At 32.5% G+C, this 24,502-nt stretch overlaps 3 protein-coding genes across 3 annotated transcripts; 1 reads left to right on the top strand and 2 right to left on the bottom strand.

Moving 5' to 3' along the window:
- Positions 1-2,512: 2,512 nt before the first annotated feature.
- Positions 2,513-5,147, bottom strand: LOC129874571 (lamin-like protein). The gene is made up of 2 exons (XM_055949875.1): positions 4,877-5,147; positions 2,513-3,154 (listed from the first exon to the last, which is right to left on the bottom strand). Exons 1-2 carry the CDS (start codon positions 5,064-5,066, stop codon positions 2,814-2,816), a joined length of 531 nt encoding a protein of 176 aa, XP_055805850.1. The 5' UTR covers positions 5,067-5,147; the 3' UTR covers positions 2,513-2,813.
- Positions 5,148-7,030: 1,883 nt separating this feature from the next.
- LOC129874350 (chorismate mutase 1, chloroplastic) lies at positions 7,031-12,174 on the bottom strand. Its single transcript, XM_055949616.1, has 6 exons — positions 11,830-12,174; positions 10,463-10,679; positions 10,302-10,388; positions 9,712-9,855; positions 7,705-7,797; positions 7,031-7,542 (listed from the first exon to the last, which is right to left on the bottom strand). The coding sequence occupies exons 1-6, from the start codon at positions 12,018-12,020 to the stop codon at positions 7,306-7,308; spliced, it is 969 nt and encodes a 322-aa protein (XP_055805591.1). The 5' UTR covers positions 12,021-12,174; the 3' UTR covers positions 7,031-7,305.
- Positions 12,175-17,370: 5,196 nt separating this feature from the next.
- Positions 17,371-19,614, top strand: LOC129874346 (pentatricopeptide repeat-containing protein At3g29230). The gene has a single exon (XM_055949606.1). It carries the CDS (start codon positions 17,532-17,534, stop codon positions 19,338-19,340), a length of 1,809 nt encoding a protein of 602 aa, XP_055805581.1. The 5' UTR covers positions 17,371-17,531; the 3' UTR covers positions 19,341-19,614.
- Positions 19,615-24,502: the final 4,888 nt, after the last annotated feature.

Genomic DNA, 24,502 nt, shown 5'->3' with positions numbered 1-24,502 from the left:
GGTTGAAATGGATTGGACTAAAATTCGAGTCAAGAATTCTTACTTTAAGGGGTCTTTAGTATGTGGGATAAGGATAAAATCTCCAAATAAGAAACGAATCAATCTCATGTTTGATTTGAGGTATTAGCTAATTTCTAGATTATTTTATTCCACCTTTTGTACTAAAATGATGGGATTACTATCTCATATTGAAGGTGGTAAATAATTTCATGAGATATCTTTGTTTATCCTATCATGCATATTAAACGAACCTTAGTATAATTAATTGTCCGTGTAATGCTCTTGTTGTCTCAATTTATATGTCACACTTCACTTTTTAGTCTATCTTAAAAAGAATGTCACTTTTTTATAATTAAAAAGAATTTAAATTTAAAATTCTTCATTTATCTTTAATGAAATGATATATAGTTATGCAAATCAGTGTCTTAAAATACTTTGTTGGGACTCGCCTCAAGGCTCTAGCAAAACGCCCCAAGACTCAAGTGTGGGACTTAATTCTGTAAAACTTACGCCCTAAGCACCCGACTGTACGCCTTAAGCACGACCAATGCCCAACGCTTGGAGTTCACCTAACAGACCATATACAAATTATGTGTTAAAATCTTTAGTTAACATTGTTGACCCTCATAATTCTTGAATAAATGAATGATACTTAATAAAACATTGATAAAAGTTAACATATTATGTTTTAAAATATATATTTTTATTATATTAATTCGAGAAATTATAATTTATAATACTTTTTGAGTTTTTATCTAATTTTAAAATATTACGTTAGTATAACCAAATTTGACAGAGCACAATTTAAACCCTCAAATGGGCTTTGTTCATCCTGAGCCCCATTTATCCAACCAGTCCACAATAAAATTGCAAGTTTTTGCGCCGCTGGCCTATTTTTGGGTAGTTTAAACTTTTGCCTTTTGAATTTGTGTCTTTAATTTTCATGCGTGTTTTTCATTTGATGAAAATTTATGGGTCAAAGTATCCTTAATTATGACATAATTTTTTCAGGTATCAGTTTAGAGAATTTTTCTTTTGTCTAGCATAAATTATGTAGTATCTAATTCGCAAATCATAAATTGGTGAACTTTTGTCTTATCCGACATAAGTTCAGACTTTCAGAGAACTAAGAGACATAACTTTATGGATGCTAAAATTAAATTTATGTCTTATAAGGCATAATTTCCATCTTGCGAATTTTACCTTGCATTTTTTTTTGCCTAGTAAAGCATAGTTCGTAGGTTATGAACTTCGTAACGCATAATGTTTGAAATTAAACTTATGTCTTATAAGACATAATTTGTGCTTTGCGATTCTTTTTTTATGCCGGGGTATTTTCGACCACTTTCTTATTATATATAATGTGGAAGGGTAAAGTTAAAGATCACTCTAAAATAAGGGTATTCGTATGAATATCTCATGTTTTGCCCTTCAAATGAATTGCTCTTTAATTTTGTCCTTCATATGGGCTGGTCTTTGATTTTTACCACTCAACTATCGAACTTATATCTAGTGAGGCATAAATTATTTAGAAACTAAAGTCATGTATGAAAATACTTTGAGATATTATGAATTAAAAATATAAAGATAATGTCTTATGAAAAAACAAAAAATAAAAGACCAGGCAGAAAGAAAAACAGAAGTGCATATAGCCCCTCCATAAATGCATTTAATTCATTGGAATACAGAACCAGGCCCAGAAGAAACTAGAATCCGTTTGACGGAGGAGCCTCTTGTGTTTGTTACAAAAACGAGTGCAAAAAGCTCTAAGAATTTTAAACAACTTTTTTTGGTGGTGTTTAATCATATTTTATTGTAAAATTTGAAAAAATATATAGTTTTGTTCAGTGAAAAATGATACTTGAAAATCGAAGTTATACTCAGATATGAATATAAATTAGAGTGTTTTTGATTTTTTGTGAGCAATTTAGAGTGTTTTTTTTTTTTCCAATTTCCTGAAAATTCTGAAATTCATGGCACAAAACATGTTCAACTCCCCGGCCAAAAGCGAACTTTTTTCGTTTGGAGAAAAAATTTCAGTTTAGGCAGAAGTGAAGGCTACTTGCAAATATGTTTTTGCAAAATTCTTGGCGTTTGGTAGGAACCCAAGAAAAGTTGGAAATATTCGTCAACCAAAAAAATTCAAACCAAACCCACTGAACAAGAAAATAGCACAAAACAAATATTTATTCGTCTCTACTATTTTCCAACTCCAAATTAAGCCCTACCATGGATACACTACATTTATTCGAAAGCAGCTGTTAATTAAGAGTTGTGAGAACAAAATCATATCGTCACATGGCCAGGGGGGCAACATTTCCCTTGCCAGAGTGGTATTTGAACAATTGAACCCATTGACACAACACACGCTCCTTATTTTCCTCTTTTAGGTATAGCATGAATGATCTATCTTTTTTTTTCTGAGAAAGGTATAGCACAATCTATCATGTGAGCTCTTTAATATGAAAGACAATCGAGACAGCTAGTTACAACAAATGACACCGAATAAGTAATAACATGAAAGGTCTCCATGATTCACGCAATCAATTTCTCCAATGAAACAATTGTAAAGTTGTTTAGGTAAAGAACATAAATAAACAAATTTTTCAAATGAACCCCCACCGATTTGATCTGAAATAAAAAATTGATTTTCAGGTCAAATGATGATGGCAGTAGTGGAAAAAAAAAAGGATGGTAACTTTCAATAAAAAAGAAAATACAAACACACGAAAAACAAAACTAAACACTTTCTTGACACTTGGTTTAACTAATTATCTGAAGCATCCACCAACATTTATGGTCAATTAACCATCCTACCAGAGCAGAAGAAATGCATCCCACACAGCAGCAGTTGCGAAAAGAGCTGGTATCAATATCTGTCCTTTGAATGAGTTGAGCAAATTTGTTGAACTGCTGCGTACTGGAGCAGCTTTTGGTGGTGGAGGTGCCTTTTCAACATGAATAGCCACTTTCATGCCTCCATAGCAGTATCCTTTGCCACTAGCGAAATAGTAGGTCTTAGTCACATTAAGCGGAACAACGTCCCTTCCTGCTCCAGTGGTCCAATTGTGGAGAGGATGATCAGTATTGCAGCTCTCGTAGTCTGTCTTGTTTAGCTCAAGCACATTCATCTGGTTTCTGTCATACACAAAAACTGGGATGGAAGAGGATGAGTTACTGTACAGCCACAAATAATTGAAGATATCTCCATATTCAACAAAACCAAGAGTTCCATACATAAATACAGACTGAGTAACTTGTAATGTGTCTTTAAGTTATTGTGAAGCGAGATAAGCATAGCAATCAGCATACACTACAAATGTATATGCATAAGTAGACACATACACCATTGAAGCCATTTGAGAAATGATAGAAATATTTCTTCACTAGATTACATGTTATGTACCAAATTAGATTAGAGAAATAGCAAGGCTTGTCCAGCATTAGCTGGAATCAATATTGTGACAAACATCTTTGTCCCTACAAACAACTGGATGATTCTGGACAGGATCAGCCATGAGGGTGACATCTACGCATGTGGCTGGAATTGTTGTCTTATCCAATGCCATTTCTCTTTTGATTAGCTATAATGTCCTACCAAATCCATTTTTACAAGCATTTAATTGATGCAAATTGGCTTAAATTAGAATATCAGACAAAAGTAGTTGCTCGAACTTCAGAACCAACCAAAAACAGTTGAGAGTAAAGACAGAATTTTACAGTCACCAGAAACAAATCTGGATTTACCCTTCTAATGGCACGAAGCTCTAAACAATTTCTTTAATCTATGGCTCACATAACAGCTAATCTTTCTTTGCTAATGCAATTTAGAAATGAAAAAAAAAACAAGTTTGAGATACGAGGTGAAGTTGCTTAGCCATCTCTACACTCTGCAGTAATACAAAACCAAGGATAGTGAAGATCATGAATAGAACAGGAATTTGGTGATATCAGAACTCTTTTTTTTTCTTATGAGTAATAAAGGATTGTTGTTGATGTAAAAACAACCAGCATAAAGGAAATGCCGGGGGCAAATATACATCCAAAAGAGAACGTTAAGATGTGTGACGAATGGTGATATCACAAACTCTAGCTTCTTGATGTAAAAACAACCAGCATAAAGGAAAGCCGGGGGCAAATGTGCATCCGAAAGAGAATGTTGCAATGTGTGAGGAATGGTGATATAGCAACTCCAACAATGAAATGCCAAGTAACTAGACATGGTGATTCTTTCATTGTAAATCTGTAGGGATATGTGTGTGATTTATATTCCAGATAAACCCCCAAAAAGGAAAGGGCAACAGTAAATTTCAATCGAAACACCATTGTCTTTACAAAGAAGCTGCTTTTCCAGTGCTAAAAACATTCATAAAAAGGAAAACTTCACAAATTTTCATCACCAAAAATGCCCAGCTGGAAACTATAATTCAAATTAGGTATAAACAGAGTAAATGTCATTCTAAATATAAGCCAAAAACATAGATCTCAACGACACAGAAGATTGCTAAGTTTAGTGAATAATTCACTCGTTCACAGAAAAAGGCAATTTACACCCGACCTACACTATCTAGCAACAAGTCAATCTAAGAAGTTACTCCTACTAATTAGAGTAAATTAAAGAGACTATCTACCAAAGAAATGAACACTCACTAAACCGAAGAGCTTAAACAGAAAACTAAAGCTCCGAGCTCCAATTAGAGAAAAAAAATCATATTCTAATATACTAATAAACCGAACAACCCCCCCCCCCCCCCGGGGGGTATATTTAAGATCCGCCTCTAGCTCGACTAATTTCTAATAAAGGGGGCATTAGTAGTAAGCTAAGAAGAGTAAACTCTTAAGAATGAGCTGAAAGAAGAGTAGATCTAGAGCTTACAGAGCCAGTCGCCATTGTAGAAATGTTTGTCCTTAGCCCAATTGGTGTAATTGACACTGTTAGTCCACCCGAATCTCGATCCCACAATGTAGCGAACCGAGTAGACTTGAGGCAGCATCATGAGCAAGGCGCATGTTAGCACCACTGCCATTATTGGCCAACCGAAGCTCCTCCTTCTCACCACCTCCATTGATACAGTAATATACTCTCCCTCTCTCTAGAGTTCTTAGCTAAGCTGTTCTTTCTTCTTTTGAGAGAGAATACATGTGGTCGACCTTATTTATAGTTGAAACTTTACTGAACTCTAATTTATTTTTATTTATTTTTTGCATTTTTAATCTGATATCTATTTAAAAGTTTGACTAATCTGAAATCACATAGCATAAAAAAGTTGATTTTTTCATATTCAGATTTGAACTCGAAAACTCTCGTGAACATACCACTTACATTAGTAACTGTTTTAGAAATTACTCTCTTTTTTTTAATCTTTCTATAATAATAATAATAAAATACTAATAAGTGGTATTAATTAATTAATGAAGTGGAGTAACGCATAATTAAGTTAAAAAGGCAATGTTCAAACTTAACAGCTCATTTGTCACATAGGATACGCCTTCTTTCTGCCATCCAACTACATGTTATCCATTATTACCACCTTTTAAATAAAATTTTTAACTTAATTCCTTAATCATTTACAACACATTTATATAAATAAGATTGCTTAAGAATTAGGGATCGTTTTACTACTGCTTAGTAAGTGAATTATTTATGTATTAAAATTGTCATAATTAGAGAACAATGTTTAATAGCATTTTACTTCATATATCTGAAATTTAGCACATCAAATTACAATGTTTAGTTATCAATTTACAATCTCATATAACTAAAACATGTTTAAGTTAAGAATCAACATAAGTACTATTTCGTATAAAATAGAAAACAAAATAATTAATATATAAATAATGCGTAATTCTAACCAATAACGAAACAACCCCAAAATGTGAGCAAGCTTGAAATATGGATAAGTAGCTTGTTGCAATCAATAACTTAAAAACCAAACCTATAAGTTTTCTCAAACTATCCGTAGATGAATAATAATAATAATAATAATAATAATAATAATAATAATAATAATAATAATAATAATAATAGTTTAACTTACCAGAATTATATTCTTAATTTATTTTTTAAACAACCTACACAATTTTACTGTTGAGATTATCAATAGTTGACTTTTTTTTTTAGAAACATGATAATCAGTATTAAAAAAATTTATACGTTGAAAAAATGGAACACAGCAGACAAAGATGTCAAATTGTGCCTTTTTCCAGTAGTTTTTTCTTTAAAATGAATAAAATCAAGAACTTCACCATAAAATTTAGGTCCAGCTAGGCATTTTTAGTACTTTTTCATGATTTGATATGCAAAGGAGTATATAACGTAATTGAACTTGAAAAAAATCAAAAATGACGCGCTCGATGCACATGAACATCAAATATAAAATATTAGAAATATATACTAATAAGATAATGTTTCAAACTTTTCTCAGAGGAAAACAAAAACAAATACTTCTATAGAAGTTTGTATTTTTCTAGTAAAAGAATCGTTTGTTATCATGGGCGGAGCGGAGCACACTTTAGACGAAAGGTGGGAAAATTATGTAGTGTATAAATGTAATATGTTACTATTATAAGTATATATTTAATTTTATACATCTTTAATCAAATTCCTAGCCGTGAAGTTAAAAACACATACAAGAACGACCATGGTGAAACTAAAAATCTTAATATATATAATTTATAAAAGGTAAATGTTTATTAACACACTTAATAGGTATTGTTGTTATTATATACTTATAACTTCTTTACATAAATAATATAACGACCACCCTTCAATCTTTTACTAAAACATTTTAGACAGGTTAATTCGGCTACATTTTTGTGAACTAAATTTGACACTTGAGTACAGCTAACGACGGATGCAAACTCTTACTGGCTTTTGGAAACTTATAAAGTCATCAACATGAAAATAGCAATTCCATGGTCAAAAGAGATCAGTTTCTCTGGTAACAGTCAAAGAATATGAAACCTTAAACTAATCTGGAAAAGTAGACTGAAAAAAAAGGCTGCACTGACAGAAATAACATGGGAAGTCATTGGAAAAGACCAGCTTATTAATGTTCATTACTCAAATATATATATCTCTTACACATTCGCAAGGACTTAAAAATCATAAATTACAACAGGTCATCGACATATTCTCAGGCGAAGAATCACAGTTTAGTTCTTTACCACCTCAATGTTCATTTACAATGCCAGAAATCACTATAAGAAACCGAGTCCCACCACATATTTATAGGCATCTGGTGGAACAGTATAATATTTGTGCAATAAAACGCTCGTGATTTCCATCAGATATTTTGTTTTTTCCTAATCCAGTCTTCTCAGAAGATACTCAACTTGAACTTCCTTTGTCAATGGCATGATCCAGTCCCCATACAATGCAGCAACTAGGGATGGTTTTATTTTGTACACTGGGTCACCTACATTTTCCAGTCCGTTGGTGTTCAGTTCCTGTCCATAAGTTTTGGTTTTCATTTCTACTCTATTTTTGATAGCCTCTTCAACAGTAGGGTAAGTTAGTAAATCCATCAGTCCGTTTCTGTCCTGAAGAATGATAGCCATCACAAAATATCAAATATAAATGCTATTGCGTATCTTTAGCACAGTTCGTGAAGCAGAGAAATTAAGCTGGATTCACTCTCTTCAGCAGAAAAAAATTAAGCAATTTCATTGGACAAAAGTGGGCAATATTAGGAAATGAATTACCTGTGCTTTTATAGCAGCCTTATAGACATCTGGTGAGGCTCGAAATTTTGCTTCGGCAACAAATTTCCCGTAATGAATTCTCTTTGACAAGGTCTGCATATAAGGTTCCAGAAATCAGTACATTGAGTACAACTGCAAAGTCCAAGGCAATGCACAGAAAAATGTTTTCAGATAAGAACAGCAGCAAGATAATCTCAAGGCAATTTCTTGGTCCTTTTCTTTTTAAGCTCTCATTTCCAGTTACCAACAGAAATTCTGAAATCAGCATATTAGACAAGCCACTACATAACAGCCATTAAAATTACTAACATTAATTTAGTTTCGATGTCGAATGTTCATGCTAAAGAATGCAACAGCAGTCTAGAGGGCACAAATCAGAGAACAAAAAGTCCCAGAATCAATCCTCAGATTAGATGTCAGAACAAAAATTTCCAAGAATCAATCCTCAGATCAGCTGTCATACTTGCCAACAATATATCGTAGGAAATCCTATACATATCTATTAACTCAGTTGTCATATAAGACCAGAAGATACTCCTGCACAGTAGGAGCGGACTGAGTAGTTATTTGTCTATGATTTCAATTGTTCAAATTATAATTTTTTTCTCATCACAAACATTTTGCAATGTTATGACTTTGAATACCCATTCCTTACTATCAACATCTTATTTGATCGCTTGGTTCTTTCTCCCAGTTCAAACGAAAAATGTAGACTCTGTTACCCATATCAGTCATTCATAACAAGAATAGTTTTCTACATTTCTGGTTTACTGCTTTGAACACAGGATACTAACAAAGAAAACATGAATGTTTCACCATATGATTTTTCAATCTTATTAAAAGTAGAACATGTAGGTTGTTGATATGATGGAGGAGGTATTTGATATGGTACAAGAGGTGCATGATACGGGAAAGTTTGGTATAAAGAGCGTGTTTGATATTGAGGAGGTTGTGAGGTGGAATTCTGTGACTGTAGAGTAGGATATGTAGGTTTAGAGGTATAGGTCTGACGTTGGGGTGGACAGGGATAATTTGGAAGTAGGGTATTCGATGCAGGCATATGAGTGGATTTCAATTGATTCTGAGAATGAAAGGTGGGATGTATTGGTAAAGGATGATTCGGGAGGGTGATCTGATTCGTAGTAGTATGGCTATTCATGTTTGCCCCAAAAGGAGTATTGAGAGATATTGACAACTTAGTCAAGTTGAGTATATTAGCCTCAAAACCAACTCATATACTGGTGGTATGCAAGAACCCAATGAAATATCCCAGGTACGCATATATTGGCCATGAGAACAGGGCAAAGAAAGATCTAAGCTTCTAAGTTCTAACCATGTACATGCATAGATTTCTCAGAGAAAATAGCTGTGGCAGTTCACTAGTATCACAAACCATTGAGTAAAACAGGAACTAAAGCGAAACACAGTGTCAAGGGGAGGGAAGATGAGAAGCTATTCATGATGTATCTGGAAAACTATCATCAAACCTGACATAATTTTGAGAAGTTGTTGTAAAGGGATGGATTAGATTCTTCTTAAGGTATCACCACAGTGACACTTATTTTCAAAGCCTTCAAATCATTATCTTCACAAGATGGTTCCTACTTTCTTAATGATATTGGCAATTCAAAGAGACAATTCCACAGAACCTTCAAGGCAACTTCAAAGAACCAGCTAACAAATAACACGAGATGTGTTGATGTTTTAGGTCTAAAGAAGGGACTTAATAAAGCAAAAGCATTGATACTGCGTAAGGGACAGCATAGAGTTGGAAATATATAATATGTCGACAAGAAGAGCCATGGAAAGCAATATAAGTTCCCGTGCCTAATCTCAAGCTAAGTTACGCAGACTCTTCACTTTCAATGCTGCACCAGTGTCGGATTCTCCAAAAATACACTACTTTTGGCGAATTAGGCACCCACCCGTTGACATTTTTGAAGAGTCCGAGCAACATAGATCTCAAGCTAATTCTGATGACGAGACAGTACTTAAAGAAACACATACCTGCAAGCAAATAGTATCACAAACTGCTGTAGATCCAAAATTACCATCATGGCCTTCCTTTACTAATCTTGGGAGAAGTTTCTTGAAGTACATATCCCATATTGTGACATTGATATTTATTGAATCAGCAACTGAGTGCAGAACCTTTACAAATAAATTAAAAGGTTTACTCATGAGTGAATGACCTAAATAAGAATGAAACTTTTGATAAAAATGCTGGGAAATAATACACAACTCATGATCCTATAACTGAAGCAGAAAATCCAAGTCAACTGTACATATCCTTTCACTGAACAGGACCCAACACAAAACCTACATAGAGGAACAGGTAAATCATTCATTTCTTGGTCTGTACACTCTGGACATACTTAGGAAACAAATTTCCTTAGTTTTTCACAGCATATATTTAGCATCCAGCGCGTCATTCTAGATATTAAATGTCTGATGATTACAACATAGAAAATAGAGACGTGTATATGAGTTATCAAATTCCTTGGGTTATTCGGGATCTTAATGGATTATCAAGGTATTGGCCTATGCATGTTTAATATTCAAAACAAGAGCAGATAACATTGCAATGGATACTTCACCTTTGGGTACTGCATGGGTGGAAACATTGGCTCCGGTAATTCTTTAGGGAAGAACGCGTGCTCATCAGGGCTCGTATATCTTCCAACCTGTAAAGCTATCCATCAGAAAAAATATGTAAAGAAAAGATATATTTATCCACACAAGCTTAGGATGAAAGTGCCTTTGCATGAAGCTTTTCAGTTTCTTTGACAATATACTCAACCAAAGAGCCATGGAACCCATCCATCACAAAAACATCAGGATCATATGTCTCCGCATTGAAACAGTACTGAGCTCTTTCCACAAGGCTGAATATTATGCTATCTTCTTGTCGAATTAAAGAGTTCCTTATACCATCGAGAGTGTAACTTTCTGTCTCATCTATTCTCTTTTTTTCCCTAGGAAAAGAGCAAGACACATCAGAATACATGTTTTCTGAGTTGTAATTACAGCACTAAAGCAATTTATATGACGTTAGGTAATGCCCATGTATGTCTATCTCTTTAATATGAAGGTGAGTAATGTCTCGACACTGCAAATAAACACTCCTTAAAGATGCAAGACACAGCATGGTAGTCTCACACCTACTATGTACTCTCTCTATCCCAATTTATGTGACACCCCTTATTTTCCTTTTTAATTTGTCCTAAAAAAATGATATATCAACGGATGAGAATTGCATCTCACTAATCGGCCAATGTCGAACCTTCTTCATCACACCTACGGCCAGAAGAAAGAAAATACCTAGCGCCCCGGCCCGGCTCACGTCGTTCCAACAACCGGCGGGGAGCATTTACTTTTAAACTTCTCATCTTACCTTATGATTTTTAGTCACATAAATATGTACAGAATGTTATATATACCACGAGTTTCAAAATCTTTCATAAATTTCATACAAAGTCAAACACCATCATAATTGGGATGGAGGGAATAATAAATTTTTTGACATTTTCGATTTCAACCCTACTTCTTCAACAGCCCATAGTTCAAAAAAACTTAGGGATCAGAAGGATGAACTCCATTTAGATGTCCTATAATTCAAATGTTCACCACCATGTGCCCCAAAGGATCCAAAAACTAGACATACAAGTTTGGGCCATGTCTACAGTACTATGTACCTTCCAAGTTATAACACACACAAAAAAAAAAAAAAAAGAGGAAGATTAGGAGAAGGTTGACTAAATTGGGATACGCTGGATAGTGATTCAAAAATTTGGACTTTTCTTGCATTGCTAATTGTTGATGCCAAAGACAAATACAATTTAATGGAACTGACACACAGACTACACAAAATTATCAGCGCAACGCATAACATCAGTAGCATAAAAGTTTGTCTAAACAATCATCAAGATAGATTGACAGTAAGCTTATGAAAAACAGAACCCAGAACTGGAATCCTACCAAACAAAAAAATCAGAACCCAGAACTTAAAATTCACTGTGGCATTAACCCAGACGCATGCAAAGCCTTATAGAGATTGATTATATTTTTTCAAGAACGTGTTCCTTCAAAAATAAAAGTTGAATAGTAAAGATTGTATCTTTTTACCCAAGAGAAGCTGAAAAAGCTTGAAGGGGGCGAATGCCATGCTTAATGGTACCTGAATTTGATAATTGAAACTTAACAAAAAGTGGAGGCCATTGGGTTTGTTGGGGCAAAAGGGTATTGTTTCTTGAATAGTTAGTAAAAAAAGGGGTTGTTAAGGAAGTAGATGGAAGTCTTAACAATTGGGCTTCCATTACAAACAGGGAAAGAGTAGGAGAAGATGAAGGAAGGAAGAATATTTGGCTGAGTCTGGTTAAAAAAAAGAAAATCTTTTTGAAGTTTGAAGAGTTTGGTGAGTTTTCTCCGCCCAGTTGGTGGGTGGGGGCGTTAGGTATCTGATGCGATATCCACCTATTACCTGGTCTTCCTCTATAAGTCCAAACGTGGAAATATATTTGGATTTAAAAAAAATAATATATATATATATATATATATATATTTTATTCCATTATTTATACTTTAATAATAAAATAAGTTATTTTATATACATAGTAGAATAACTTATTTTCGAATAATTAATCTCAAAATAACTTGTTTCCAATCAAACAATTCCTTAGTTAATAACTTTGTCCGTTACAATTAATGTAGTCACATTTAATTTGACACGAAAATTAAGAAAAGAAATAATATTCAATATGTGACCTTTTAAGTTTGTTGCTTAGTACTATATATTTATAAATCTTTTGACCATAGATTCTGAAACTTGAAATTTGAAAATTAGAGTTTTTAAAATTGTGGTTGAACATTCATTTTACTTGAAGAAATATTTGGATTTTTTTTTATAAAAAAAAAACATGAATCTTCTCAGGGATAAAATGAAGGGCTATTTTATTCTGCGTTTGATTTGAGATATTAGGTATTCTTGAAATTATTTATCCTATCATTTATACTTTAATAATGAAACAAATTATCCATATATATGATGAGATAACTTATTTTCGGATAATTAATCTCGAAATCATTTGTTCCCAACTAAACAACCCCTTAGTAACTAACTTTGTCCGTTATAATTTATGTAGTCAAGTTTTATTTGACACAAAAATTAAAAAAGAAACAATATTCAATATGTGACCTTTTAAGTTTGTGGCTTAGTTTCTCTCAAAAGTTGGTCTAAGTCAATTTATGGAACTTGAAAATATTTGAAGATCATATTTTAAAAAAACTTGATCGAATCATGGTCAAACAAATTTCAATTTTAAAAAAAAAATACTAAATCCAAAATCTATGAATAAATGGTTACTTAAATAAGACATTCGTCTTCCCCAACTTTTAATAATAATAAAATTATTGTAGTTTTTTTTAAAAAAAAAATAATTGTACTATATTATTTTAATTTATTTGTCTTACTTTTTTTAGTTGTTTCAAAAAAAATGTTTCTTTCTTTTTTGTCAAAAAATTTTAATTTTAACTTTCCACATTAATGTTTAAGACAACAAGATTAAATGTCATTTTGGTATATTATTAAGATCATAAAATTCAAAAATCTTTTTTATTTTTTTAAATTTTCGTATCAAGTTAAAATCCGTCAAACGATTAAAACAAATGGAGTTCTATTTAAAGAAAAAAGTAAACTTTTAATTGAAAGGAAAGAAATAACTATGCATTTCAAAAATAATTTCCAATATATTAACAATTCTGCTTCTTAAAAGGTAAAAGAATAGGCTTTCAATAATTTTATTTTTAAAAAATAAAAGTCTAAGAACTCTTATTCATTTTTGGCTTTTGGTTTGTTAGATTTATCAAAAGATTCGATAATCTGAAAATTTACTCATATTGAAAATGATTTTTTTTCGCTTTATTGATTTAAGCCAAATCATGTTGCATATTAAAGATTTTAATTAATTTATTTAGTCTTTCACAATATACCCACACACAAAAAAAATAATCAGCCCTTGTAGTTCTTTACTATTGCGACCAATTAACCTCTCCTAACTTTGTTTAGCAATGGAAGGAATAGAAAATAATAATATACTCGATATAATTCTGTGAGTAGAGGACTGAAGAAGATAATGTGTGCTAATTTTATTTTTATCTTATGAGAGTAGAAAAATTATTTTGATAAGTTGAAGAAATAGGAAACAGAAACTTTAACAAACCTCTGTGGCTTTACTTTTGATTATTTGCTTTGGAGAAGAATCTACATGCTTGGGAGCTGACTTTTGTTGCTCAGTGCGACAATTTTACACTTTTTTTTCTAATATAAATAAATAATCTCACATTTTTTTTTCAGAAAAAGAAGAAGTGAGGACTTAAATAAATAAATAAAAGATCCTTTTTTTTTTTTATGTTTTTCCCCTGCGAAAATAATATGAGGCTTTTTTTTTCTGGAAAAATAAAGGTGCCGTTTTTTATTCAATCCTTTTGTGTGGGCAATTCATGAGAGGCCAATCCAATCTTTTAAGTAGGTCAGTGATTTGTTTCTCACACAGAAAGACCTTTTATTGAGACAACTTAAGTTATGATGTAGTGATGGACTGCTTTATCTTTAATTGGAGATTTTGAGTTTGAATCTCAATTATAAAATTAGAAATGTCGTCTCCAAATGAGCTCTGTCGTGCGTGATTTGAATTTAATCAGGGCTCATGTGAATACTCCAAACACCAAGAGGGATTTATTTATTTTTAAAAAAAAAGACCTTTTATTGAGGGTGTATCAAAAAAAAAAATTATTGACGCAATGTATCAATTAATGGTCCAATTTGGTACTTCCTTTAGTTTATATAAAAAAAATCATCGTTCAAAATAAGTAAACAAATTTAAAGTTCAAGAAAATTGTTGAGTCTATTTTTTATATTTATACTTCTTTAAGAGGTTCCTAGCTATTTTACATTTTATATGAGAATAGTTTAGGAATAATCAAGAGGATAAATACTAGAAAATAAGTATTAAATTTTGTTCTTAAATATTTTTTTAAAAAAATATGTCATACTTGGACAATTTGCTTAATATGAACTGATGGGAGTATATTGTAACCTAATATTCAGAAGTTGGCATTAATTAATGGTCCAGATTAGTATATTTGTAGCCTAATATTCAGACGTTGGCATCAAATAGAAATATTTAACTTTTTGGTCAAAATTAGTAGCCTATAAATATTTCTCCTCTGTCTTCCTAAAAATATATATATTTTAATTTCCCTCCTCTCTTAATGTGTGTTACCTAATGAAGGTTTTCTCCAGATTTTGTCTTTTTGAGTTGTTACTTACTACCAAATCCAATAATAAACATTGAAACAAAAGATTGATGATGATGGTGATAAATGTTAGATTAGGTGAATATTTATTGGTTGGATTTGTAATTTTCAACGATTTGTGTTCAAAGTAGTATGATGCTTCACGTGTTATTGCCCGCAATTCTCTCATTTGAAATCCCAAGAAATTTTCGCCATCTTTTTAAACATTTGTCATCTACCAATTTTATCAAAAATAATGAATAAATAAATAAAATAAGACCTTCACGCAAAACAAAAAAAAAAGTGTTGCTATTTGTGCATTTCTTGAGCGACAATTTGATGCATTTATTCTGTGATTTTGCTTAAAGATAATGTAACAGAAGTTCGAAGTTCTTTGAAAAAAGTAAAAATGCAAATGGGGTTAAAGATTGATCGTTAATGTTTTGTTCTCATGGTGGAGCAACAACGGGTATATAGGTTTCTGTCACGATCCGATTCCTCAGGTCATGATGTCATTTACTATAACCCACCAATAGGTAAGCCAACCCATCAAATCGGAACTTCAAGTAATTGGTTTGAGGGCAGAAACTAAACAAGAGTGACGAATTATAAAGATAAGAAGAAAGAATAAGCGGAAGTAAACCAAAACATGATATAAACAACTAAAGATCCTCCCGAAATCTGGAAATCACAAGTACATAGCTACAATAAAATAAAAGACGAATACAAGTCTCGAAAGTAGATTGGAAATATATACAACAACTGGCTAGTCTCAAAAGGCAAAAGACAGATCATCCATATTGAAGGAGACAAAAATGATCCAAAAATGCCAAGTGCTCACCCTAGTCTCCGAAGCTGACTGCAACAGGCTCGATCTATCCATGGCGGTAGCTGTGCATGATCCTGCATCACGAAAGTAGATGCAGAGTGTAGTATGAGTACCAAGACAACAGGTACCCAGTAAGCATCATAGGCCGACTGAGCAGAAAATGTGAAAACAATATTAAAAAGAGGAATACGCCTAAATAGGAATCAATATAAGCATCTAAAGTGAAAAGGTACTATTTACGAGAGCTACATCTAACTATACCCAACTGGGGCCCCATAAGCCTAGCAGGGACACTCGTGCGCAAGTTAAATAAAAATTCAGATGAACCCCATAAGCCCGCCGAGTACAAAGAATAGCTACAACTATCAAGATATGTATTAAGATTTAGAGTTATACATCTGAATATTAAGATGTGTATTAAGATTAAAAGATTTGGATATGAATGCATATCTGAATATTAAGATATGTATTAAGATTTAGAGGTATAAATCTGAATACATATTTTTACGTTAAGATCTGAATATTAAATAGTTAAAGACTGTTTGTTTTCTAAACATCCGAATGTATGAAAATTGTCTTTATTTAAAAAATAATAAATATAAAATTCAAATAAAATACTGAGTTGATATAATATTATATCAACAAAATATTTTAAATTTTTTATATGATAATTAGTGATTGTGATGACAAATGATGGTGATTGTATATGTCAATTTGGGATGTTGTTCACTGATGATGATAGTTATGGATAGTATTATGGTATAGTGGTTGATATCAGTGATTAACATGGTTATTATTGATAACATTGATAATTAATAGTGAAATGATACTGATAATTAATGACAGTAGTGAATGATGATGGGGGTTAGCGATATATAATAATGACTAATGGCGATAATTATCGATAGTAATTAGTGAATATAATAATGGTTGGTGGTGATGATTGTTATTGATGGCTAATGGTGTTGATAGTTGATTTTTATGATTGACAGTAATTATGGTTAGGTTGAGAATGGTGGTTGTAGATGATAGGTGGTGGTGATTGGTGATAGTTGTGGTTGGGTTGAGGATGGTGGTTGTGGATAGCAGGTGGTGGTGATTGATAATGATTGTGTGTGGTGGGTGAAAATAGATGGAGTGACGGTAAACTGTCATATTTGTAGAAATTTTTAAATAAATATCTTAATGATATTAAGACTTTGTTATAGATCTTATTCATTCAGACATATTCAGATCCATTAAGTGGTTATAAAATAATAAAAACAAACACTCTTAATAATTAAGATTAGAATTATTAAGATTCAGACCTTGAAAACAAACACACTTGATGGCTGACACCTGAATGATTAAGATTCAGACCTTGAAAATAAACAAGATCTGAATGATTAAGATTAAGACATAAATAAAATATTAGTCTATTTCAAAATGAATGTTTTTTTTCTTTTTTGAAGAATTTCTTAATTTTAACTTTTTAGTTGACAAATCAAAACGAAGAAAGTCTTATATATACAATTATAACTTCCCGAAAAAAGTAGTAAAAGAGAAATGCCCAAATACGTTATTTCTCCACCGGGTTGTTAAAGATATTTTTCCTAAACCTTATCCGACGGGCGCCAGTTGCTGATGAACGTTCGTTTAGAGTTCTGCTAAATTTCTTACTCTATCAAAGACCCACACTTCGCCTTTTTCTTCTCGAATTTGTAAGATGCAGATGCCAACAACAATCCGAGCTCCTACATGGGTCTCAAGGCGAAGACATTTCGAGCAGAAATTATGGGACTTAGATAAATGCAGAGACATTAACCAACTGAAGCAAATGCAGGCATTGGTATACAAATCCAATCTTCAACAAGACCCTTTCATTGCTCCCAAGATCATTGCTGCTTTCTCTAATTGCAGACAAATGGGTTCTGTTTTGAAGGCTTTTGATCAAGTTCGTGACCCTAATGTGCATTTGTACAACGCTTTGATAAGAGCTCATATTTACAACTCTCAAGTATCTCAAGCTTTTGACACTTTCTTTGATATGCAGTGTTCTGGTATTTTTCCTGATAATTTTACCTTTTCGTTTCTTCTAAAGGGTTGTTCAGGGAAGTGTTGGTTGAGTGTTGTGAGTATGATTCATACCCATGTTGTGAAATGGGGTTTTGAGGATGATATATATGTTCCCAATTCGTTGATTGATGCTTATTCCAAGTGTGGGTTAGTTGGTGTCCGAATTGCAGGTCAGCTGTTTTGGGGAATGAAGGAGAGAGATGTTGTTTCTTGGAATTCCATGATTAGTGCGTTGCTGAAAGTGGGGGATTTAAGTGAAGCGCGGAAGCTGTTCGATGAAATGCCTCAAAGAGATAGGGTTAGTTGGAATACAATGTTAGATGGATATACCAAGGCTGAGCAAATGAGTGTGGCATTTGAGTTGTTTAAAACTATGCCACAGAGGGATGTCGTCTCTTGGTCCACCATGGTCTCGGGTTACTGCAAAGCAGGGGATTTGGAGATGGCTCGAATGTTATTTGATAAGATGCCTTCCAAGAATTTGGTTTCTTGGACAATAATGATATCAGGATATGCTGAAAACGGTCTTGTAAATGAGGCAATTGAGTTGTACATGCAAATGGAGGTAACAGGTTTGAGACTTGATGTTGCGGCTTTTGTTAGTATTCTAGCGGCCTGTGCAGAATCGGGCATGCTTGGTTTAGGTAAAAGAGTGCATGATTCCGTTGAAAGGAGTATATACAAGTGTAATACTTTGGTTTGTAATGCGTTGATTGATATGTATGCCAAGTGTGGAAGTTTGCATAAGGCTTATAAAGTCTTTAATGGGCTGAAGAAAAGAGACTTGGTATCTTGGAATGCTATGATACATGGCCTGGCTATGCATGGACGTGGAAAGAAGGCACTTGAGCTTTTCTGTAGGATGAAGCAAGAAGGATTTGTGCCTGATAAAGTGACATTAGTTGGTATTTTGTGTGCGTGCAATCATACTGGTTTGGTGGACGAGGGAATAATTTATTTCTATTCCATGGAGAAAGATTATGGGGTAAAACCTGAAGTAGAACATTATGGTTGTCTTATTGATCTTTTAGGCCGTGGTGGCTATGTTAGAGAAGCTTTTGAACTTGCACGAAAGATGCCACTTGAACCTAACATTAAAATTTGGGGTTCCCTTTTAGGGGCTTGCAGGATGCATAAAGATGTTGAACTTGCAGATGACGTGCATAACCTCATAGTTAAATTAGAGCCTAAAAATGCTGGAAAACTTTCCGCATTGTCAAATATTTATGCTTCAGCAGGAGACTGGGATAATGTTGCCAACATAAGGTTGATGATGAAGAGCATTGGCAGGACAAAGCAATCTGGTGCTAGCTTATTACTATTGAATGATGAATACCGTGAATTCACCGTGATGGATAAATCTCACGTCAAATCAGACAAGATTTATCAGATGGTAGACAGATTAGGTCAGCATCTTAAATTGCTTTCTCCTGTTCCACTGGGTCTTTGTGATGAATGATGAGTTTCATGAACTGATATGAGACATCATACATCAGACCAGACATAGTAGATTTATGCACTAAATCAACACTTTCTTGTAAATAGTTTTCCCTGATAAGATAATATTATGTAATGACACAAAGCAGCAACGATGAGTATGATTCCTGGGATCAATCTCTCTCGAAGCAGCAATGACACTTGAAATAAAGGCGATATTTGTTGTACGTCTTTCTTTCCTAGTACACTTTCCTGTCCAAATCAAGCTCACACTGAAGAACACTTTTCATGGTCAATGTTTGTGCATATTCATTACTCAGTGGAACATAAATTTTAGATGATGATGATGAGTTGGAAACAAGCAGTTTTATGTCTGTAAGTTATTGAGTCCTCAACTTCTTAATAGTTAATCTGTTGGCTGTCTTCTCCATGTACTAGATGTGCAATACCAGGGAAAATTTACAGTGGTGAAAAGGATTAAATTTTCTGTTGAAGCAGCATTGACAATTATGATTGACACATATGGTTCAGAAATGAAATTATTTGGACCACGCTGCAGCATTAATCCTCTCATTTAATTATTTTCTCATTGAAATAGTGCTACATTTATGTCTGTAATTAGCTCCTGGCGAAAATAGACTTCAGAATTGAGCCTACCAAATGGAGATTGGAGCTTCTTCTTTTAGCAGACTCCCCACTGGTCAATGTAAGAAGTGTTGGGCTCTGTGAAGAAATTTTTGGGCTTATGGCCCCTAAAATTCAAGGCTGATTTATGCAAATATCCCTTTTTAGGCCACCATTTAGATATAGTACATAATCTTAAACATGTGCATGTAATAGCCTTTGAAAAGTTATCCTTCTAACGATGTTACACTCAGATCTAATATTTACTCATCTATTACTTAACCTTACAGATTAAACATTAGACTGTTGTCTAATGCTTGCAATAACTTACACAAATTTATATTGTGATCTAACATTTCCTCATAAAAAAATTTAATTTTCTCAAAAGGAATATTTAAATTGTGGTCCAAAAGGTCCCATAAGTTACCAGTTATCCTCAAAAGGACCAACTGGTGAAAATTTCACAAAATTCAATAACAAGCAAGATCTTCATCCCAATCATGTTTATTGAAGAAAAAGCAAAATGTCTTGCCCTAGATTTCCATTTCAGAAGATTACTATAATGAAATTAGGATGTCTTAAATAAAAATGTTAAGAGCAAACAAGTGTGTGTAAAAGGAAAATATCAAAACAAGATTAAGCACAGGTGGGGTGGTGGGTGTGTGAGCATGTTACTCATTGATTCCTCAAAAGTGAATATGAATTAATTGGAAGAGTTAAGTCACTCTTTATCAATTAGTTGGTACATTATTCATTCTTAGGCTTCTACAGTTTGTTGGCCCATCACACTCAAAAAATGACTTCACCAATCTTCCCCCATTTATATTTACAAAACAAAAATTGAACATCACTCACCACTTTTTTCTTTATGGTCTTAAACATGTCGTGATATTTGTGTGACATGAAATCATGTTTAACAAAAAAGAAAGAGTATAACATAAACTGGAATACACAAAGTATTAGACCCAACAACTTTCATTAAATGACAGTTGGCCATGTATATAATTATAGAGTAAATTCCCCCCAACAACTGTTTAATGAGGGGACCTTTGTCATTAGCAGATATTTTTGTTAACACTTCTTGTTTTTTGTTTAATAGGGATAAAGTTGGAAGAGGCTTGTGATCTTTAAGAATTAACTATTGAAATACTAGTTTTATTTCATGTGCAATTTGTTATTAAAAAGAGACTTGATTTAGCATAAATGTTGGAAGTTTCTGTTTGGCAAAGTGGAATCATATGTCAATCAAGCAGACATGGATCATGTTAACATACAGACAAATGGATGAAGTTTCTCTTGTTTTATATGATGGAGTGAATATACATTTACATTAGTACAATAATTGACAGGAGATCTGTATGTGAGCTTAGTTGAATTTTGGAGAAACAAACTATGCATTTCAACAAATTCCTTTAAGGCCCGTCAGCTGAAAGACATTTGAATTAATAGATTGTTTCGAAGTAAGATGCAGATTCAAAATTTAAAATTAGTGGGTTTTCACGCAATGTAGAGTGTTACAAGTTTATTTTTTGTCACTAGATCAACAACACTTTATTTATGGGTTTCCAACTCGCAATATTTATATATTTATTGGATTTCTCAATATAAATATAGGATTCACACCAAAATTATTGAGTTCTCGAGATGTAACCCCTGCTCAACCTGAATCCGCCCTGTTCAAAGTTATAAAACATACATGAAAAATCTTTTTTTAAATTACGTTATATTAGCGCTAGCTATAAAGTGAATGATCTTGTTTAAGAACTTGAGTTTTTAGAGAGAGTATCACTTTATTATTTATTTCATTAAGTACACATTTATTAAATAGAAAAAAAATTATATTTTAAAATGCCCCTTCATGTGTGAGTTTGGATTCATTTTTATCATAAATAGAAATTCGTTTTTTTATATAAAGGTAACAATAAGACTGAGTCTCATGGCTTCTATCTGCTCTGCTATCATATCATTTGATTTAAAATTATTTTTAAATGAGATGATTACATATTTCAATAACTATAATTTCAAGCACATGAAATAAGTCAAATTAAAATGGCTTAGCGTTTCTATTCACCTACCTGTTTTCACTTGTCAAGTGGCTTACTATTCTTTTTCTCAAGACACTAATTTCCATCAACAAAAAATCTTTTTAAATTTCAACAGAAGAAAAACTTTTTAAAATGTTGAATAATCAGCAAAAATGTAATTTAACGAAACATACGACGCGTAGGCCGTAGAGCCCCTATTGTGCATTGAATAAACCAACTTACCAATTTTCTCAAAATAAAATCTTACTAATTAACAGCGTGGACTTTTCTCTGCTTACTTTTACTTTCCAACTATAATTTATTTTTTTATTACAACTTTTTTTCTCTATGCTATTTTAACAAACTAAAATAATACTATGCTGAAAATGATATATATATTCTCCACTAATGGACCATCCATAATATTTAATTCTTCGTTGGTAGGTTAATTTATCCATTAGATCACATATATATGGACGTATGGAGTTCTTTAACTTTTTTTCAAAAAGTAGGAGTGAAATTATAATTTTACATTAATAATTTTCACTCAAATTATATATTTATATATTTAAAAATTAACTTAATATAATTTTTTTAAAAAAATAATAAACTCAAAATTTTAAATTCTTTTCTAGAGAAGCTTACATGAGTTTTTCTTCATATGCTTTTATGGTGAAAAAGACGTACATTATCGTAATAAATTTCAAACCATTTTTATTCACTTCGTATTTGATAATTTTATTAAAATTCACAACTACTTCGTCCATTCAATTTATATCTATGTCAAGTAATAAATAGATAAATTAATTTACGCAACAACAATTAAAATAAACGGATAATCTTCAACACTATAATGGTAAAGAAAGTAGCATACCAACATATAAGTTGGACACAAACTCAATTCTTTTTTAGACACTAAAAAAAAGTGTCACATAATTGAGATTAGTGTGCCCAAGAATGTGACCTAGTAGTCAATAAACTAAATTGAAAACTATAAGGTATCATGTTCAAATTCTAACAGAGATAAAAATATTAGGTAATTTCTTTCATCCATCCTAATTTTGATGGATAAAATTATCTTGTAACTATTGCTGATGAAACGTAAAAAATGTCACATAAAATTAATCAAAATATATACCAACTGGATTATAAAAGAAAAAAGGAGACATGTAGTACTTTTTTTTTGGTGAATAATAACTTTAGTATTGCTTAACTAAATCACTTTTTTTGTATAATTGTAACTCTAGTATTAATTAATTGAATCCAAACTTTTCTGTGAATTGTTCATGTACTAGGTGTTTGTGTTTATTGAATTGTGTATATCTTTCATAAATTTACTATTTTTAAATCAAAAAACTCAAAAAAAATGAATCAAACCAAATCAAATCAAACCGATAATTATTTTTTTGATTTGACTTGATTTTAAAAATTTAAAAATTAATTAAATTAATTTTATTTTGATTTTAATTCATAACCAATCAAATCGAACCAGCATGTGTGAACACCATGTTGGACGGAGATTGAAGTCAAGATCTTCTTTCACGCGCCAGAATTGGAGATGTCAGCTACACATATCTTTCTAGTGAGTGTTGTCGTACACTTTGTACTTTCCCGTATAGAAAACACCATTCCTGCGCGTGATTATTAATTTTACATGCACTATTCATTGATGATTAAAAAAAAAAGGCCAAACCCGGTGACCCCCTAAAGTTGACATCAATTTTCACTTAGACACCTAAATCAGGAAATGTTTATTTTAGACACTTCAAGTAAGGGTCGAATGTCTCATCTTGACACTTTTTTGACAGTTGGCAACTCGCTATATATATATATATATATTGTTGTTGTTCTTCTTCATTTTAACACTCCCCTTTCATCTCCATTATTAGCGTTAGAAGAAGAATAGCAAGTGCCCCTAAAAATCCCATTCTTTTTTTTCCCTTTCTTTTTCTCTGTGTAGCTGTTTTTTTATATAAATGTCTGATTTCTCCATTTCTATGCTGCTGCCTTTGCATATGGAACACGATTTATTATCGACGAGAAGTAAAGAATTTCATACTTAACACAATTGACATAGAGTAGTGACACTTCATCAAGAACTCAGATCTGCTTAAGAACAGACACTTGAACACACAAATATGCGCTACTCTTCACTCTTCAGGTCATTAAACTTGTCAATCAATGTATAAGATGCCAGAATGAGGCATTAGTTTACAGCAAGTTGTTGTTAATATACATTTTTGCAGGACAACCTCGTATACAGATGAATTAATAAGAGAATTTGTAGCCAACCCCAACTAATTTGGGATTAAGGCAATACTATCTGATTGCTTGCAGTAAGCAACTTATTGTAAAGAAGATTGGGGTGGGTGGGTTGGAGAATATGACGGCGGGGTGGAGGAGGGGTTGGTGTTAGGGTGGGGTTGGGAAGATGACAGCGGGGTGCGCGGGGGTTAATAATTGTTAATTTTTATTTTTTTGGATAAAAGAAATACCACGTGTCATTAAATTATTGGTCATTTTTTTCTATTCAAAA

This window comes from Solanum dulcamara, chromosome 11, assembly GCF_947179165.1.
Source record: "Solanum dulcamara chromosome 11, daSolDulc1.2, whole genome shotgun sequence".
NCBI lineage: Eukaryota > Viridiplantae > Streptophyta > Magnoliopsida > Solanales > Solanaceae > Solanum > Solanum dulcamara.
This window is presented reverse-complemented; position numbering and strand designations above follow the sequence as displayed.

What these genes read in the sequence shown, in the direction of transcription:
- LOC129874571 (XM_055949875.1), bottom strand. Translation starts at nt 5,066, where the DNA reads ATGGAGGTGGTGAGAAGGAGGAGCTTCGGTTGGCCAATAATGGCAGTG. An exon ending in CTACAATGGCGACTGGCTCT is followed by an intron (nt 3,155 to 4,876) that starts GTAAGCTCTAGA and finishes CTTCCATCCCAG; the next exon opens with TTTTTGTGTATGACAGAAAC.
- LOC129874350 (XM_055949616.1), bottom strand. Translation starts at nt 12,020, where the DNA reads ATGGAAGCCCAATTGTTAAGACTTCCATCTACTTCCTTAACAACCCCT. An exon ending in GCTTTTTCAGCTTCTCTTGG is followed by an intron (nt 10,680 to 11,829) that starts GTAAAAAGATAC and finishes CTCTTTTCCTAG; the next exon opens with GGAAAAAAAGAGAATAGATG. An exon ending in GTGATACTATTTGCTTGCAG is followed by an intron (nt 7,798 to 9,711) that starts GTATGTGTTTCT and finishes CCTTATATGCAG; the next exon opens with ACCTTGTCAAAGAGAATTCA.
- LOC129874346 (XM_055949606.1), top strand. Translation starts at nt 17,532, where the DNA reads ATGCAGATGCCAACAACAATCCGAGCTCCTACATGGGTCTCAAGGCGA.